General features: G+C 35.4%; 1 protein-coding gene across 1 annotated transcript in view; it reads right to left on the reverse strand.

Annotated features, from left to right (window-relative positions):
• Nucleotides 1–33: 33 nt before the first annotated feature.
• Nucleotides 34–18612, reverse strand: part of LOC131034174 (calcium/calmodulin-regulated receptor-like kinase 1) — a 35781-nt gene continuing 17202 nt past the window's right edge. The window contains exons 6-7 of the mRNA XM_057965566.2: nucleotides 1041–1238; nucleotides 34–416 (exon numbers count right to left, since the gene is read on the reverse strand). Coding sequence (XP_057821549.2) covers nucleotides 213–416; nucleotides 1041–1238 — 402 coding nt within the window. The 3' untranslated portion in view covers nucleotides 34–212. The remainder of the gene's footprint in view (nucleotides 417–1040; nucleotides 1239–18612) is intronic.

The raw sequence follows: 18612 nt of genomic DNA on the forward strand, positions 1-18612 counted from the left end.
CACTTAGAGATTTAATGTTTATACAATCTGTAATATTTAAAAAACAAGAAGCTTTCAAAATTACTGTGAAATATTTACAATGTTAATTGCATTGAAAGTAAAAGTGAAATGCTATACATGATCAAATAAAAGCAACAAACCAATTTGTTCAAGAAACACTATAAGCTTCTAGGTATATAGATGTATGATACATTTGTAATTCATTCACGATTCTAAGGTATGCTTGCAAAGCTGATTCTTTGCCTTAAATTAGATAATGCTAAAGAAATCTCTTGTATGTTGGGACGTTTACGAGGAACTTCATGGATGCACTCAAGGGCAACTGATATCATTGCTTCTAACTCGTCTGAATTGAATTTATGATGCAGCCTTGGGTCCAATATTTGTAGCCATTCCGTCTCTTCACTCATGGATACCTGGACTCAAACAAATAAAATTAGCTCTCGTTGTTGAAAATTTCAGAATCAACAATACATAGAAGCTTGTTTCTTAGGATAATAATAATTGATTTATAAATAAAGCAACATATTGTTTTATGTTAAAAAACATAAATCATTAGATTCCTTCCAACCCGTAGTCCTTGTCAAAACTTAAACAAAATCCATTCACAAGAATTAATAATGTAAAATAAAAATTTGATCTTGAAAGCAAGCTCCATAATATTAGAGTTTGATTTCTCGCACTAGATTTCAAGTTTAATATCGCATTATATATGGTTAGGCACTAAGTTATAATGACTATTTTAAAAGACTGTCGTTTAATGTAGCTCTAAGCTACTGATGCAGCTATGATGTATAATATATATATATATATATTTGTCAGCTCAATATTAACAAAACTAATATTTGCTTTTTGTAAGAACAATTACTGAAAATTCTCTTTGGAATTTATAATTTGGATCCCACGTGCTAAAGAGATATATCTTGCTTTAACTAAACCTCAATGATCTATAGTTCCAAAGCCAGTGGAAAACATATGCAAACACTCAAAGCTTATACAAACTTTTTTATGGAGGAATGAAAGGATTGTAATGATCTTACATGTTTCACATAATCAAGTAGTCCTTGTTGTGGTCCAACCGCAGATACAAGTTCAAACAACAAAACCCCAAAGCTGTAGATGTCACTTTTGTCTGTTAAGGTGTTTGTTCTCACATACTCAGGATCTACATACCCACATGTTCCTCCAATTACTGATGGAGGGTATACTGCATCCTTATATAGTCCAAAATCAGCAACCTGTCTAAAGAATTCTTCTATGGTAAGTCTCATTCAAGAGCTTTGAATCATTAAGTTCCTGCCTAAATGAAAACAATAGAAAGTAGAAAAATAGACATAAATCTGGTAAGAGAGTGATAAATTAAAACATCTTCAAAGATTAGACCACAAGTTCCATGTAAAAAATGTAAACAAAAACTTGTAAGAAGTGCAGGATAAGAAAGTTCATCTAGGCATTGAGCATTCTTTTGTAAAAAATAGATGGCATACACATTTTTTAACAAAAATAAGTTTTCCAAATTAATTACAACTTGCATTAAATAGAGCTATTAACCAAACAAAATAATTAAGGAACAAAATTTAGAAACTCTAAACACAGACCATGTATCTTTTACCCTTGGGTATACATACAAGACAAGGATCAACTTAAATTATAAATCAATAGCTCACTTGTATGGTACCACTGCCAATTCTCATTCGACTCATCAAAGAGCAATCTCTAAGTCAGTGACCTTATCTCTTTGAACACAATGTCCATATTGGCATGTAACTTATAAGTTATATGACAACTAAGTATTAGACATCTGTTTCGTTTACTTAGGTTATAGTTAGTATATTTTTGTTTCGATCAAAATTTGTATGCCTGAAAGAAACAATGTACGTAGTGATGAAGTTGTCACTTCTTACGCCCAATGTAGTGGTAAGCCTGATAAGTTTAAGTCTGTGTCACATGCACTCTTAAGAAGAAAGAAAGAAAGAAAGAGATTACATTAATAATCATAGTAAGTCAGTGGGATACAAAGTACATTCAGAAACATTTGAAAAAGTTAAAAATGTGAAGAGGTAAAGTAACTCAACCAATAAAAGTACATAACTAGAGGAGATAAACCTAAAGTAAATAACCCCAAACCGTATACTATGAGCACAAATAGCCAAGTGAGAAGGGCTTCTCAATGAAGCACAAATCAAGTGAAGATCAATGTTGGAGACTAGAGCTAGAGACCAGCACTTTCACACATTTGTACTAAGGTTCAAGCTAAATAAACATGCATCATCATCATATATCCTCCAAGAGGGACAAGGTAAGATCTACTAATGTCCAGAGGGCAATGTCCAAGGAAAAGGGATATAAGTTAGACAGTTCCAAGAGGAAGTAGGGTGCTCCCCTTAGAGCCTATCCAGGAACCTAGGCAGATAAAAACTCTATTGGTAGAGAAAAAACTAGTTGTCTATCTAGTCTTGTAACCTAGGAAGGGTTTTGATGACCCTAGACAACAAAACGAGCTAGATCTGTGATGCCTAGCATGAGATTGGATGGGCTAGGGCACCCTCATTAGTGGACAAGAATGGGCATAGTCTCAATGATTTGTCCCCGTTTGTTAATGGATAGCATCCAAAGGGGGCTTATGCCCTCAAGTATATGTAATGGCTTAAAAGGAGGTGGCAATTATCATAGTGGCTCTAAGAGTTCCATCTAAGGTCACGTGCATGAGTGACCATTTCACAAAGAACCACTCTAATCAAAATAACAAAAAATAAAGTGATTAAAGAACCACTTTCATCTCTATGTAGAAAGTGATATTTTCCTCAAATCTCATAATGGTCATGAAACCTAAAACAATGGTCATTATTTTCTACCTCCATAAGGAAACAAAGGCAATAAGTCCTCTCACTGCACATAATATTTCAATCTATATCAACCCATAGCTAGTATGAGAACCCCTCAGCTATATAAGGGCAATTCTAAAGCCATGTCTCCAATGGTGTTGGAGCTATTTTGGCCAAATGATAGTTCCATCCACAATCTATGAGAGACACTCAACATGGAAAACCAGCTTGGTTGAGAGACCAAAAAGGAGCGGTCCATGTAACCTGAATATACTACAATATACATCCATCTCTGGTTGCTCTAATGATCACCTCCTTTAAAGGAAGAAGGTGAGGTGGCAATTAAATATATATTTGATGAGCAAATTGATCAATAAAGATGTTAGATTGAAGGAGAAAAGTAGCCTCTAAATGCCAATGATGTTGGCATCTAATGAAACCTAATGAAGCAATCATCGCTAAAGAACAAATAGCCCGTCATGGATATCTCTCATCACCTAAGGTTAAATCACTTGTGGATCTAAGATTTTGAATATAGAAGGCAAGTTTAAGGATAGTCTTGAGATGAAGGAGCTAAGGGATAAACTCAACTTGAATGTCACTTGTGGATCTAAGATTTTGAATATAGAAGGCAAGTTTAAGGATAGTCTTGAGATGAAGGAGCTAAGGGATAAACTCAACTTGAATGATGCATTAAAAAATGCCCCTTTGTAATGGATCATAAATCGAATAACAATTGATCATGAATTGCTGTAAACCCCAATCTCTTCATCCACAAAATCAAAATTTTGTTATCAAATCACGATCAATGTTTTTGACCCATTATTTCTAGCATTACCACAAAAAAGTTGTCAAATCATGTGTAATTGCCAAGTTTTAACACTTTTTCCTTGATTTTGACTTCGACATTTTTTATCCAACTTGGGTTTTCCTTGCTTTTTTATCACTTGTTCAAAGGCATTTTAGCTTGTTTCCAAGTGGCGAAGGCATATTTCACATTTGGAAGTGGTGATTGCATTTGGACCTCGCCATTTCTCTCCTCAAGCTAATGATAATAGTAGACACAACATAGAGATCTAAGATGTATTTTTATGCTTTTCAACCATAGACTTTCGTTTCATGGTGTTTTGAATTGCATATCTGCATTGCTGGGAAAAAGGGTTAAAGCAAAGACAAAGGGAACTTTACATGGATGTCATTGGAGGTTAGTTTAGGTGATATTTTTAGATTTTTATTTTTATATTAAAACATTTATTAATATTTATAATTTGACAAACAATTATAATAACAAATTTATTTTTTTATTTTTATACATTTAATTTTAAATTTAAGATAATATATTTAAATAAAAATAGAAATTGCAGATTTACTTACAATGGGTGAAGGAAAAGCAGTAACAGTTACATTATGCAGGTTGATTTTCAAAGAGGAATACTTGGATAACCTGGAATTGGCAATAAAATTCGTGTAAGCCATTGATAAAGGGGAGGGGCTCAACGTAGAATTCAAAAGGCCCATCCTTAGTAATAAGGACCAGAGTCTCTGCAACCAAAGACAAACAGAGATCGCCAGAAGCATTGCATTCCTTAAGCAATGGCTGGGAGTGGTCAAAGAACTGAAAGGAGAATGGTGGGTGAGTTACATGGTCGAAGAAGGATGGACACCGTTCCAGGCAAAGAATCCCACTGAAGCACAAGCCTCTGGTATGGAAATCACAGATGACAGGGAAGAGGATTAAGTTCCAATTACATAGTTTTTTTGATATTATTATTATAATGAATCTTAAGCATAGACATATAGGAGTGATGGTTATATCAAGACACATAGTGCACTGTTTATTTCTTTGACATAATATGCATAGCGAAAGGTAAGGTATTTACTGTATGACAATATCAAATGTTAGTTAAACTATACTTAGGATGAGACAGAAATCGTGATTACCATAATAAGTTACTGAAGTTCAGACTAGAGAGGTTGTGGTAGTATCAATCCTTTGCTGTCCAGTGCTTTCATTTCTGAGAAGTATTGTAGACTGGGTAATCTTTCAAAGCAGGAACAACAATCTCTGATGTTGACCTATTTCGAAAGAAACCTAGTCTAGAATAATAGCAGGGGAGAGGGTATTGAAATAGTATTGGCTTTATTCTTCTTTTGAAACTAACAGTTAATATAGTGGTTTTGCAGAAGAAAGTATTGAAAATTTGTTTTGCAGGAGAAGATTTTAAAATTTGTTTTGCAGGTGAAGATTTTAAAATTTGTTTTGCAGGATAAGCAGAGGGGACTATGATGACAAAAGGGAACTGTGAAAGCTGGACAAAAATACACCATCCCATGACAAGCACAGTTTCTCCATATGAAGGGCTTTTTTTACAAGCCTGATTGTAGAACCTATAAAAGGTCATTTGTAATTTAAAGGTTGTTAGTTTAACTGGACCGATGGTCCCGGGCAAGGCCGGAGGTTTTCTCCTCTCCGCTCTTTCCTATCGGCGCCCGCATTGAGCGGAGATTGTAACATTTTCTATCAATAAAATACGGCTTAGGTCTTTTTACCGAGAAAAAAAATAAAAATAGAAATTGCAGATTTATATCATTCAAATTTAATCGCAAACTTCTATCCAAATTTTATAGTTGAGGAATTTGTTCTGAACTTTTTCTTGGCCAAACTGGAACACAAACTTGTTGAATGACTCAAGGAGTCTCTAATCTAGGAGATTCATCATCAGAATATGCAACCTCTAGTGTAGCTCTTTTTGTAGCAGCAAGAGTCATTGTTTACATCTGATTTCTAAGAACTTGTACTTAGTTTGTAAGTTGACTTTGTACAAAGTAGATGTAATTAAAAATATAAAAACTATTAGTATCTAGTTATCAGTTATGCACTATGTAGTACATTTGTACAATACAGTAATACAAGACTTGGACTCGCTTTGGATATGTCAAGTTGATTTTTGACTTGGACTTGGTGGCCAAACTCGGTGCAAACTTGGCAAAGACTCTACAAATTGAAAAAACCAAGAAATTCAGAGTTTTTTAAGGATTTAAACTTGCATTACGCACCCTTTAATAATTAAACCTTAAAGCCACATTAATCTCATCAAATAGAAGCTACTTTAAACACATACACAAGTATACATCGATCACATAACTATTAACACAAATTGTATCCGAAGGAAATAACACATTTAGATATATAAAAATTGTCAAATGTATACAAAACTTATGGAATATGAAATCCATAGCATCAAAAGAAGTATATGCTTGTAATGTCCACATTTTGAAATAGGATTTAATAATAAAAACATAATATAATATAATTAAAATGTAATTACGTTAATGAATGGTCAAAAGGCATGGAATGAAGAGTTGTGACTCTCTCAAACATGAAATATAATAGGGAGAAGAGATCATTTGAAAAGGGATAAGGAGGAGGGATGAAATAAATGAAGCATGTGAATCAAGAAAGGATTAATAGAAAAAGAAAGGAATGGGAATTAGATAAGGTTGTGTCTCTTTCAAAGGGCAAGAATTATGAAGGGTTGTACTATTTCAAAGGGTGCTAATTGTGAAAGGTTGTGTTTCTTGCCAAGAGGTAGGCATGATGAAGATATGTGACCTCTCACTCACATGGGAAGATATAAAGGGAAGAAGGGTTCATTTGAGGAAGAGATGGAGGATAACATCTAACTCAGGCAATCATATTCAGGAATACAGAAACTTGGTATTATGACTACAATTTGGTATGAAGTATTGATTCTTATGATAGACAGTATAGGGGATCCTATGTATAATTACTTGCTTATGAATAATATGTATGCAATCTGAGAATATGATAATATTGTGTGGTCTTTATATATGGAATATAGACAGCAATATGTAATCCTTTCTATGTTTGCTGAAATCAATCATAGTAGGGATAACAAGGGAATGCAAGGAGGGGAAACAGCAATGAGGTCCTCTTCTAAGTACACCAACTCATAGTAGTTGACCGGGGGTCACATGAGGCCAAGGGGGTGCAAGGACCGCTGCCCTTAGGCTTAGGAGGGAAGGATTCTTGGGACACCCTATTGTTGTTGCCTTGAAACCCTAGCACGGTTGACCATGGGATTAAGGAGTCCAATCATAGGAAGTTGAATAGGATGGCATGATGAAGGGGAATGGCTATAGGACACCTCACTAGGTACACCACCTCATATGGATGGCAAGGGCCACGTGGGGCCAAGAGGGATGGTATATCTTGTTAAAGTAGATAGCATCGGTCGGATGAACCAAATGTCTAATTGGCCTTACGGCCTTAGACATTTGTCTTGTATTTATCCGTAAATCTATCCTTATTATTCTGATCACATATAGATATATATTTATCTATGTAATCATTTATTTATTGATCGATTAATATTATGATTAATATTATAATCAATATTATGAATAATTAGTAATAACCTTGTGTTACTAATTATTCATAATATTAATTATATCATTTCATTTTGACATTACCGATTTATTGTAAATGATCACATATCATTATCGGTTTGGTTGGCCGATTATGTTTTGTGAGAACCCGACGATATTATCGTGGGTAATGCATTAGTCAATGGTTGTCGACGTGACTCCTTCATGGACTACCATTGCATATAAATGCCATGTTGTCGATAGAAGTGAACAAATAAGAAAGAATATATAGCAGATCGACATACTAACATATATGAAAAGAGAGACAGCCGTGGAAGTGATAAAATACTTCTGTGTGAATCACGTATTATTCTATACATTGTCATCTGCAACTACTCAGATTGAAGGCGAAGTTAATGTGATAAATAAGAGCAATCAATATTGTTGTGATAACATACAGCAGTCAATATCATTGCACTTACAGCAGTTGATATCTTTGTGCATAATCATTATATTATAATTTAAAAATTACCTATATATAAATCTGATCCACTTTAACATATCCACTCTTGGGCCTAGGGTACAGGATCTCTAGGGCACCCTATCAAGTCACCTATTCCTAGCTTCCCTATGGCTGAAATCCATCAATAAATTAGGTATATCATATGAATAAGTTAATTTTCCTCTAGTCCATTCCTTGTTCTACTTGGAATTGTGAATTTAGGGCAAAAACTAGGGCATTTACAAAAAGGGGACATTATAATGGCTCAAAGGACCCTACATAACTCGACCCTCTTGCATGGGCATCTAAGATAGGTCATGAATGATGATGCAGCCATGATATCTTCTTGTGTCTCAGTGACACCCACACCATCCAAGGTGTTTGCTCGTTCTCTATCCTCCTCTACCATGGCTATTGCATCTACCTCTCTATCCACCTAGTCAACCCAATCGAGGTCCTCATCACTAAAGATAGGATCCTTAGCTTCAATGATCCAATCAGATTGTGGATCAACCTCCTCTAGTGTGAATGCCTAAAAGCAATTTGTGGCAAAGGCGAAGGTCGTAATAAACCTAGACTAGATCATTCAACCTCTACATTGACAGTTTATTGCGCTTCTTGGAGTGTATGTGCTCAAACATACTCCAATTGTACTCACAACCTAATACACTACATGGTTGGCTCAATACTCAAACTAAAATTCTTTGAAGGTTTGGTACCTTAGCACCAAATCTTTACCACCATGCATCTGAGATGAGAAAAAGAAAAAAATCAACCGAGCTGCCTCAGATATATTTTTGCATGGCTGCAATGTCAACCGAGCTGCCTCAGATATATCCCATGCAAAAAGATCTCCTTGTGCAAGTCTAAAAATCTCCATCTTGGTGACTATTTGTGCTTAAACACCAAAATCGGGCATCATCCACTCTATGACTATGTAGAGCGCACTCAAAAACCTCCTCATCCGCCTTGAAATTAGGGCAGAATTGGAATGTCACATTGAGGAAATAAGTAGTTGTATGTAGGGGCTTGTGAAATTGGAGGTGCCAACATTAATCATTTATGCTCCAATGCTAGAATCAGACATCATCCACTCTATGACTATGTAGAGCCGACTCAAAACCTCCTCATCCACATTGAAATCAAGGCAAAAAAAAAATGTTGGCTTGAGGAAATAAGCAATTGTCTGTAGTGGCTTGTGAAGCTAGAGATACCATCATCTATAAATGATTTCCCAAATGCAATGTACTTATCCTCGACTCCTACATAAATGGATCTAATGACCTCCTTGGCCCTATCCATAATCTCATATATGTAGCCCATTGTGAGCCTTATCCCAATCAGCAATTCATATAACCACTAAAGGCTCTGTGAACAGCAATTCATATAACATTAATATAACTGTAAACAAAAATAAGCAAATGAAAGAAAAATATATGAATAAAAATATAATTTAGAATTAGATTTACCTACACGATCTCCGCAGTCGATACCTAGAAGCCTTGCTCATCAAAAATCCAATCTGCAACATCAACCCCTACATTGGTCTTAGCATATCATAAGTAAGTCCACTCCTCACTGACTAGCATGCACCTCAAAGTTCCATTTGCATGAAGCAAGGATTCTAATATGATAAAATTGGTGGCAAACCAAATCATTCCAAGAGGAGCCAACTCCTTCTACCCTATGAATTGCCTCGTTAGGTTGAGGATCCACGTGTGGTTATATATGAATTTACCAATATTTTTTGCTATCTCCAAACATGCTTTGATCCATGGAATATTGTCACAATCCTTCAATGAGGTCAAGGCAATTAGCAAGACATGGAGTCCAAAGTAAAGATGGGTGTCTCATCAGTAGTCTACCTACAGCAACATAATTTGTTGCATTACCCGTAACCACTTACACCACATTCTCCTCACCCACCTCACCCAAGACTCCCTCCAAAGCTTCACAAAGGAATTCAGCATTTTTGGTGTTTCTCGAAGGATCAACAAATTTGATTAATATCGTGCCACTTGAGAAAGAAACAAAATCAATGATTCAATAAACATAACTTGAGGAAGAAACAAGAAAATTTAGCAATTTTTTATTTCTTCTATTTGTCCAACCATCACTAATGATGGTGCAACATGTCTTCCATATCTCTTATTGCTCCTCTATTGTGGCTTTCACATCAGCCACCTTTTGTGACGAAATGGGACCCTTTATCTCCTCAACATTAGGGGCCTTTATCTCCTCAACATTAGGGGCTCTAAAGCTTGCCCCACAAAGCGTAATGGAATCAACCATGTTTTAGTGGTAAGGAGACCTAACACAAATAAATTAACAAAACAAGTATTGTAAAATGGAGAGTTTAAATTTGAATTCAACGTACCTCTAAAAAAATCAAGAGACAAAAAATCAAGCTATATATTTTAAAACAAATAAAAAGAATTACCTAGCTACATGGAATGGAATGGTGCAATACAATCAAAATTTTCCAATTACACTTAAAGCTGCATCATATTTATCTTTGTTCCAACCCATGCTCTCAAGGGACGGTTGGGAACCCAAAGTAGTGTGTGGCAAAATATATGAATCCAACCTAGATGCACGAACTCTAGGCCCAATGCTAATACTACCACTGCCATTGCCACTACCAATAGCACAAGCACTAGCACTACCAACACCCAAAGATGGATGAAATGGAGGAACAAAAGAAGAGTCTCCACTTCCATCAATGCTTGCCATCTCATCTCTTTGCCTCTTTATTTAATTCTTTTTGCTGCTCAAAGGTTTCTAATTGAACTTGCACTTCACACATAACCTTAGAAAACACATGTTTGCATGGATTAACATCTTGACATGGTATATATGCAAGATGGTATTTCAATTTGTTAATATCTGTAGCATTGTAAATTGTAACCTTGTACAATTCACACCTCATATTTGTGCTCCTACTTTAGCGTGTCCTATCTTCATTCTCCCCTAGGCCCGTTTTGGCCCTTTTTACTCCAAATCTTATGTCACTTGACTACACAGCTGAGTGGACCCCATCCCAGAACTATGCCCTCTTGTTTGCTTGTTTGTTTGTCCTATTTTGGGGGGCAGGGGCATGGGAGCACCCCTGTCTAGAGCAGGGTGCCCCCACTACCCTGGTCCTCCTTAAACATGACCTATTTCAAATAAGAGTGGTCACTTTCCCTCCCGACGGATTTCTATCCCAATGGCTCAACTTGACCATTGGAGGTTGGCCTAATCGGTAATTTACCTAGGTAACCCTATATAAAGACATCCTATCAATTTATTTTGATCATCACTTCGTACCCCATCATTCATGCATACATCAAGCAGTCATATTCAAGCATCAAGCATCTCCAAGGAAGAATTGTATTCATCCATCATTCATCTTCAAGCATCATGGATACAAAGTCACATCAATCGTCATGCAAGCATATGCGTTTGATTAGGTTATTCATGTTCATGTGTTTGTCATGTTATTGCATTCAACATTAGTGATAACATCTAAAGAGCATTGTATCATCAACCTTCAGTCGAGCATTGCAAATCTAAGGTACATCACTCAACATTTACTTCAAAATTTCATGTTTCAATTATCATTTCAATTCAAGTTTAATTCCTAAACCGGGGTTTGATCCAAGGCAAAACATGTAATGTCTCCTTCTCGTTGATGTCCTTCCAGTGGTCCATTAGCCTATTCCTGAGACCCGTAGGCTAGGTGGAATGAAGAATGAGGGTCAAGCATTGATGAGGCGAGAACTTACTATTTTTAGTAAGTCAAGGGTTGGCCGTTTTGGTGATACTATCCTACTGAGCTCTCCATGCTCTGTCACTGGGTGCGAAGATCATGCTTTTCGGAGCAGTAGTTCATGACTTACTATTTTTAGTAAGTGGCATTATGGCATATTTCTATTTTTGGTAATGGACAGGGTCCTGATCCTGTAGCAGTTCAGTGGTCTTCCTAGCTCAAGCTTCATCCTGGTTTTGACAATAATCAGTATTGGAGTCATAAGTGATATAATTAAATATTATTTCCTTATCCTAAGGTTTAATATTTAATTATTTTTACTACTGATTTATTGGCTTTGGAAATGGCGCATAATATCTCCTAAGTGCTAGGCGAATTTTATGTCTAGAAATGGACGCCAAATTTATAATGGAGATATTATTTTATTCATCTCAAATGTTGCTAAGTCAAAATCGTGGTTTTGTGCTTTTTGGCGTAATTCCTTGACTTATGGTTTGGGCGCCATCCTTGGGTCCACGTGATAAAGCAAATGCAAATGAAGAAGTTGAATTTGGACGAATTTGTAAGCATTTGCATTTGGTTTTGGGGAGTTAGAAGTTATAAATAAAAGCCTTGGGCTCCCATTTTGGTTATCAAATGAATTTGCATCGTTATGCTGCGGAATTGGCGATTGAAAATCTGAGCTTCGATGTGTGGCTTCATAGCTAAGTCTCAATTTCGTACTTGCAAGATAGTACCTAGTTGTGTCCATGTATTCCCAGTGTTATTGGTAAGTGAGTTGCAAATTGTGGAGTGTTTTGTTTGAGATTGGAGTGTTTTCTGGTTGCTGGTCGCAGGACTGCTGAAAGTGTGTTTTGCTCATACCTCTTGGCCAAGCGATTCCATCATTCTGGATATCGGCTCATCCATCCTTCCTACCACTGGCGATGCATCTTGTAAGTTTTTAGCATCTTATTTTGAGTGTGGATTTTTATATTGTAAATCGAACTTCCCAAGTTAGGCATTGGGTTTAGTGAATGCATTAGGAAGCGTGCAAAATAAATATGGGGGTTTCGATGGCTTTCTTTGGGTTTGTTTTCATTGTAGCTGGTATAACAATTGTTTAGAACAGATTTGGGGTGAATTGGGTGAGTAATGAGAGAGTTATGAGCATTTTAGTGAATCCATAGGCTGCTGGTTTTGTAATTCCAGCCTGCAAATTTTTGATGTTAGCAGAAATTTCATGTTTTTTATTTGGATGTTCAGCATTACTCTCTTCTCACATTATCTTGATTATTGTAAGGTTGAGTAGTGGTACTACTGACCAATTCTGGCTTGTAACTCTCACCCTGCTAAAAAGTGGAAGAGGATGGCTTGCCGCCTATTTTCAAGTAAACTATAATTCAGTCCTCCCACTACATAAGTGGTCGAGTGATGTCTGATTGTAATGGCCCTCCCGCTGCATAAGCAGTTGAGTTGAGATTGTTTTGTAATTTCAGTCCTCCCGCTGAAATATCACAGTTGAGTGATTTGTGCCTTTGTATGTTTCTCTTGGTTGGTTCACCACTAAGTTTCTTGCATTCCTGTTGGATAAGCGGAAGGGGCTGGCTTGCCGCCAAAGCATTGTATTATTTCCAGTTATTTGAAGCTAACGATCCCCTCAACACCGTATGCTCTCACCTTCCCACATTGGGCACTTGGTGATCAAAAAGTGGAAGGGTTGCATTTTCCAACAAGTTTCAGTTTATGCTTTCTAACCTTAACGGGTTATCTGTTTGTGGATGATTATTATTGGCCTAAAGACAAAAAAAAAATAACTGGGATATTACAAAACCTCTTTCCACAACCCTTTCTTCTCTCTTTCTGTGTGCAAGAAATTGACTCAAGTGTTGCAATTGAAGATTTCAACAGAGTAGACGATGACGAACAGGTTCAGCTTTTACAAGGAGGAAAAGCAGAGGACCGGGTAGCTCCCACCGTCCTACTCCCAGAAATTCAGCATGATCTTCCGATAGTGGATTTTGTGTGTTCTCCTGATCTAGAAAACATCCCGGTTGTCTGCCCCAGAATCTATAGGACCAAGTCACTCCCACCCTCTTGGTCCCGACAATTTGGCCTGGATTTTTGGCTACAGTATCTAATCTATTTCCCCTTCTTAGATCTTTGTTGATAGCTCTGTGTGAAATCTATAGCATTCTGTCATTGTTGTTTTGGTCCAATTTCTTATTGTTTACCCTAGAATTTGCACAATTTCAATTTCAGTTTTGACTCAAACAAGGAGGAACACCAGTCTGATCTACATTCAATCCCTTGAGGGTTGGATCAATCAGATTCATCTTTCCTCCTTAATGTAAGTTTGGATCTTAGTGGCCTTATCAATCCTCTAGGTGGTAAAGCCCTAATTTCTACCACCTTACAATATCTACCCCTTGAAAATTTGTTTTGCAATGAAAACAAGTTACCTCTCCTTTCTTTTGCCCAAGGGTAATAATAGCATGTTTCCAACAAGGGTTCCTTCTAATTGGGGTTCAAGACATTGTGATAAAGACAATTTATACATCTCAAATATTCTACAATAACATGTAAAGAGGTAAAAAAATATTTATGATTAATAATTGAGTCCACTAAAACAAAATAGAAAAAAAAGAAGAAATGTAAAAGAAAATTGAATTTTTTGTTAAAAAAGCCTTCAAAATACAAACTTACCTCTTAAATCTTTCTTCAAATCAATAGTGAGCTCTTCTCAATCATTTGTAGAGTCCTCTAGATGCACCAAAAGAAGCTACAAATCTGCCCAAGCGTGATTCAACCACAGATTTTTGCTCAATCTCCTTGCTAGTTTCCCGATAATGAAATCCAAATTTGGCTCAAAACTCTCTTTTTTCATATAAGTTAAAACAAATAGAGTTGAGTTGTTTCTATGTTTTCTTTTTTAACTTTTTTCCCACAAAGTAGTTGAGTCTCCAAACTTGTCGAGGGTGGCTCACCTCAGGACTTGCCAAATCTAGGTGAATCTTGGAGAGTCTTATAACTTTGGTACAATGCACTATAGTCAAGGATGTGAACATAAATGAGAAAAGCTATAAACCATAATTCATGGGTTAAATTCTCATTTTTATTTGTTCAATTTATCTCTATGCTATTAAAATGTCTTTAAAAAACAATACGTTTTTCTCTTCTTTTTGCATTTTTCTATAATTTTTAGAAATCCAATTTCTTCCCAATCAAATCCCAATTCTTTGAAAAAAAATTAAAAATTAATCTTTTGGTTTGCAGATTTGTTCCCCAGTAAAATTTTGCTGCTAAGGTTTGAACCCTCTTAAGTGTCATCACAAGGCCAAACAATAGATCCCAAACTAAGGCCCAAAATTGAGCCACAAAGAATTGTGGGTTTAATGACTTCGCTAGAGGCTCATGAAGGGAAATCCTAGAAATATATTTGAAGGCATAAGTGATCCAAGACAGAAACTAGGGAATACTCTTTGCAAAGATGCGATAGATATGAAAGCTTTAGCCTAAAAAATAAATCAATAAACTAAAAACCTAGGTATATGTATTTTGTAATGCTTTGCATGGTTCTTTTTGTATAAGAACTAAAACTTGAAAACAGCAACCTTAGTATTACAAAAACTAATGATCAAGATAATCAATATGCTCTTTGCTATTAGTTAAACTTAAAAACAAGTGAGAGAAAGTCCCATTAAATAAGAGATTACAAAAGATCTATCAAATAAAGATAAAATTGACAACTAAGAAAGCAAAAGAAAACTAAGAGAATATGGAACATACCTAAAGTCTACCCTAACAGCATAATTGACCATTATAACTAAATATTACAATATTATTTTAATACCCTCCCTTAATGGTCAATATGTTAACTATACTAAGCCGAACCCAAAAACTGAAAATGATCTGTCGGTCAAAAAGCATAGAAGGTTGTCTCCTATTTAGAATGCTCTACAACGTGAGCCTCTAGTGGAGACCCTCCCTGGTTGGATTGCAAATCAGCCAACCTCTTTCTGCAGAACCTCTTCATGTGACCACGTATACCATGTGATAGCTTTCAAATTAGCCATCACTCCCGCAATCCTAAGTCACGAAAAACCTGTTGCTATTGACAACATTGAAATTTTTAGGAAAAAATTTGCAAAACCTGTGATTTTTATTAAAAAATCGCCAAAAAATTGATAGCTAACACCATGATTTTTTGGAAAAAATCATTCAAAACCCTAGCCATCCAAGGAACAATGTTTTTAGAAAAAATAGAACAAAACAATAATAGGTCAAACACCATTATTTTTTGGAAAAAAATGTTCAAAACCCTAGACACCAAAAAACTACAATTTTATCCAAAAAAAAAAAGTTTGAAAAGTCACAATTTTCTAGTGAAAACCGGAAAAACCCTAGGACATCACCAAAAAGCTTCAAAAAACCACAATTTTTGCTGGAAAATTTGCCAAAAATAAACCTCTGGTCGCTTGCAATTTTGTAACATGTAAACCCATCACGCTGAATAAAAAAACTCAGCATTTGAAAAAAAAATCGTCAAAAACTCAAAGAAATCCCTAGAAAATGTAGAACAAAAAATCTTCAAAAAATGCTGCAAATTTATGAAAAATTAGTCCAAAACAAGATGCAACCCTGTTGTGATTCAACCCAGGCCATTACACAACCAGAAAATACTGAAAAAGGTTCGGTTTTTGAAGAAAAAACCTTCCAAAATAATCCCTATCATAGAGGGTTTTTCTTCCAGGGTCGATATGATTTCCACTCAATCAAAGAGCCATGAACTGCTGAAAAAATCGTCACGCGATTTATCACTAAAAATCTGTGATTTACAGCGAAAATAGCCACAAATTTGTTTGCAAAAATTCACCAAAAAGATACAAAAGAAAACTCACAAATTTATTGGAAAAAAAATCATCCAAAAACTCCCGAAAATTCTTCAGAAATTTCAAGTAAAAATACCCATGATTTTTATTAAAAGAAAATGATCATAAACTTTTGAAAACAATCACAAATGTCAGAAATTTTTAAAAAACCGTCCAAAAACTGCTCACAAATTCATTAAAAATAAATTGTCAAAGCTTTAAGAAAGAATACCTAAGCTCTAATACCATATTACGAAAAGTACTAATCAAGAAATATGATCTTTGTTATTCATTATAAACAATGAATGAAATCTCCTTAAATAAGAGATTACAAAGATCTATCCAATAAGGATGAGACCAACAACTAAGAGAATAAGGAATATACCTCAAGTCTATCCTAAGTTCCTAACAATATAATTGACCATTATAACTAAATATTACAATATCATTTTCATACTTAGAAGTGTTGGAAACCATAATAATAATTTTAATAAGGTTGATCACTAGCTACCGAAACTCACAAGAGCAAGCAAAAGCATCAAGTCAGCATTGTAGATCATTGAGGGAATGAAAGAGGATAACACATTATCAAAGAAAATAGTATAGTGATGAAAACATGATGTAAAAAAACATCATCAAAATGATTATGTTGTTGAAGAATTTGAAAACAATTGCATTAGAAATGTTGGAAACTATGACAATAGTTTTAATAAGGTTGATCACTAGCTAGCGAAACTCACACGAGCAAGCCAGAGCATTGATTTAGATTTGTAGATCATTGAGGAAATGAAAGAGGATGACACATTATCAATGAAAAGTAGTATAGTGATGAAAACATGATGTAATAAAGTTTAAATCATCATCAACATGATTATGTTGTTGAAGAAAGTATTTGAGCTATTTATATGAATGCCAAAGAGGGTTGCTAAATAGGTTGTATTGTTTAACTCCATATAGGGGAAGAGCACCAGTAGTTGAGCATGTATAAATAGTTGTGAGGATTGTTGATACTTTTTGCTCCAATAATAGTACAAATAAAAACTATTGTTTGAAACATAAAATATCAGTTTTTGTGTGTTTATATATTAATAATTACAATACATTGCACCAATAGTTGTGACTTTAAAGTTGTTATTGCTATGAAATATACCATTAGTTGTAAAAAGCAACCAAACATGTGATGCCACATCAGCTGCACAAGTATGGGGGCCTCTTTTGCACGACTATTGGTCTCACTTTTTATTTGGGCTGTTTTGGACACCTTGGCAAAAAGCATGCTGATGTGGCACCATACTTGATGATGTGGCCTTGAAACATTAGTTATAAGCAGGGGAACTTGCCAAGTAAGCTGCTGTAAAAAATTGGGAGTGATTTAAAATTTCCACGTAGGATTTTGAGAAGCACAAAGTTAGGGTGCACAACTATTGGGTCCTCTTCCCTACTTTTAAAAAATAAGGGAGACCATGAGAAATCTAAAATGCTTCAACCTCCAATAATAGTCTTGCAAAACTTCTTGATAGCAATACAAAAGAATCTAAAATACTAATATTATGAAGTTTCCAAAGAAGTAGGTGTCTTTACATAGTATCAAAAATCTTTCTAAGGTCTTCAAAACAAAAAAAAATACTTTACGAGACTACTAATGAGTCTCCTAAATAATAGCCTGAAGTGTAAAAAGGTGGTCAGTGGTAAGGAAATATATCTTAAATCTTGTTTGCATGGAGCCCCTCAACAACTCCTACTTGGCTAATATGTCACTCTTGAATATCCCTCCAAACGTCACCTAGATAGAATAGAAAACTAGGATGAGGAGCGAGGACTTAAATGACAAGCTAATTCAGAATATCATAGAGAGAACTAGCATGGAAACCCATGCATGGGGATCAATATCCAAAATAGCATAATGGGGTTCAATGTCCAAAATGAGCTTTTTCTTTGAGACAAGTATACGACACTAAAATATCTTTAAAGATTGGTAAAGTGCATCAAAGAGCTCATGCTACCTAGACATAAGAAACTCATATTTTTGATGAGCACATAACTATACTGAGAGGGGGGTGAATAGGTATAATATAATCTTTTTCTTTCTCAAACTTTAACAATCAGCAACATCAATTGTACAATATCAATAACAAGAAGAACACACAATTTATGTGGAAACCCTTATGGGAGAAAACCACGACAAAAGATTGCTTGTATAAACTTGTCTTACAAACTTCTTAAGCACCAAGCCATAGGAGACACCAATCCCCTCAATTCATAGGCACCAACCCGCTGGAGACACCAATCCCCACA

Source organism: Cryptomeria japonica, chromosome 1, assembly GCF_030272615.1.
Source record: "Cryptomeria japonica chromosome 1, Sugi_1.0, whole genome shotgun sequence".
Lineage (NCBI taxonomy): Eukaryota > Viridiplantae > Streptophyta > Pinopsida > Cupressales > Cupressaceae > Cryptomeria > Cryptomeria japonica.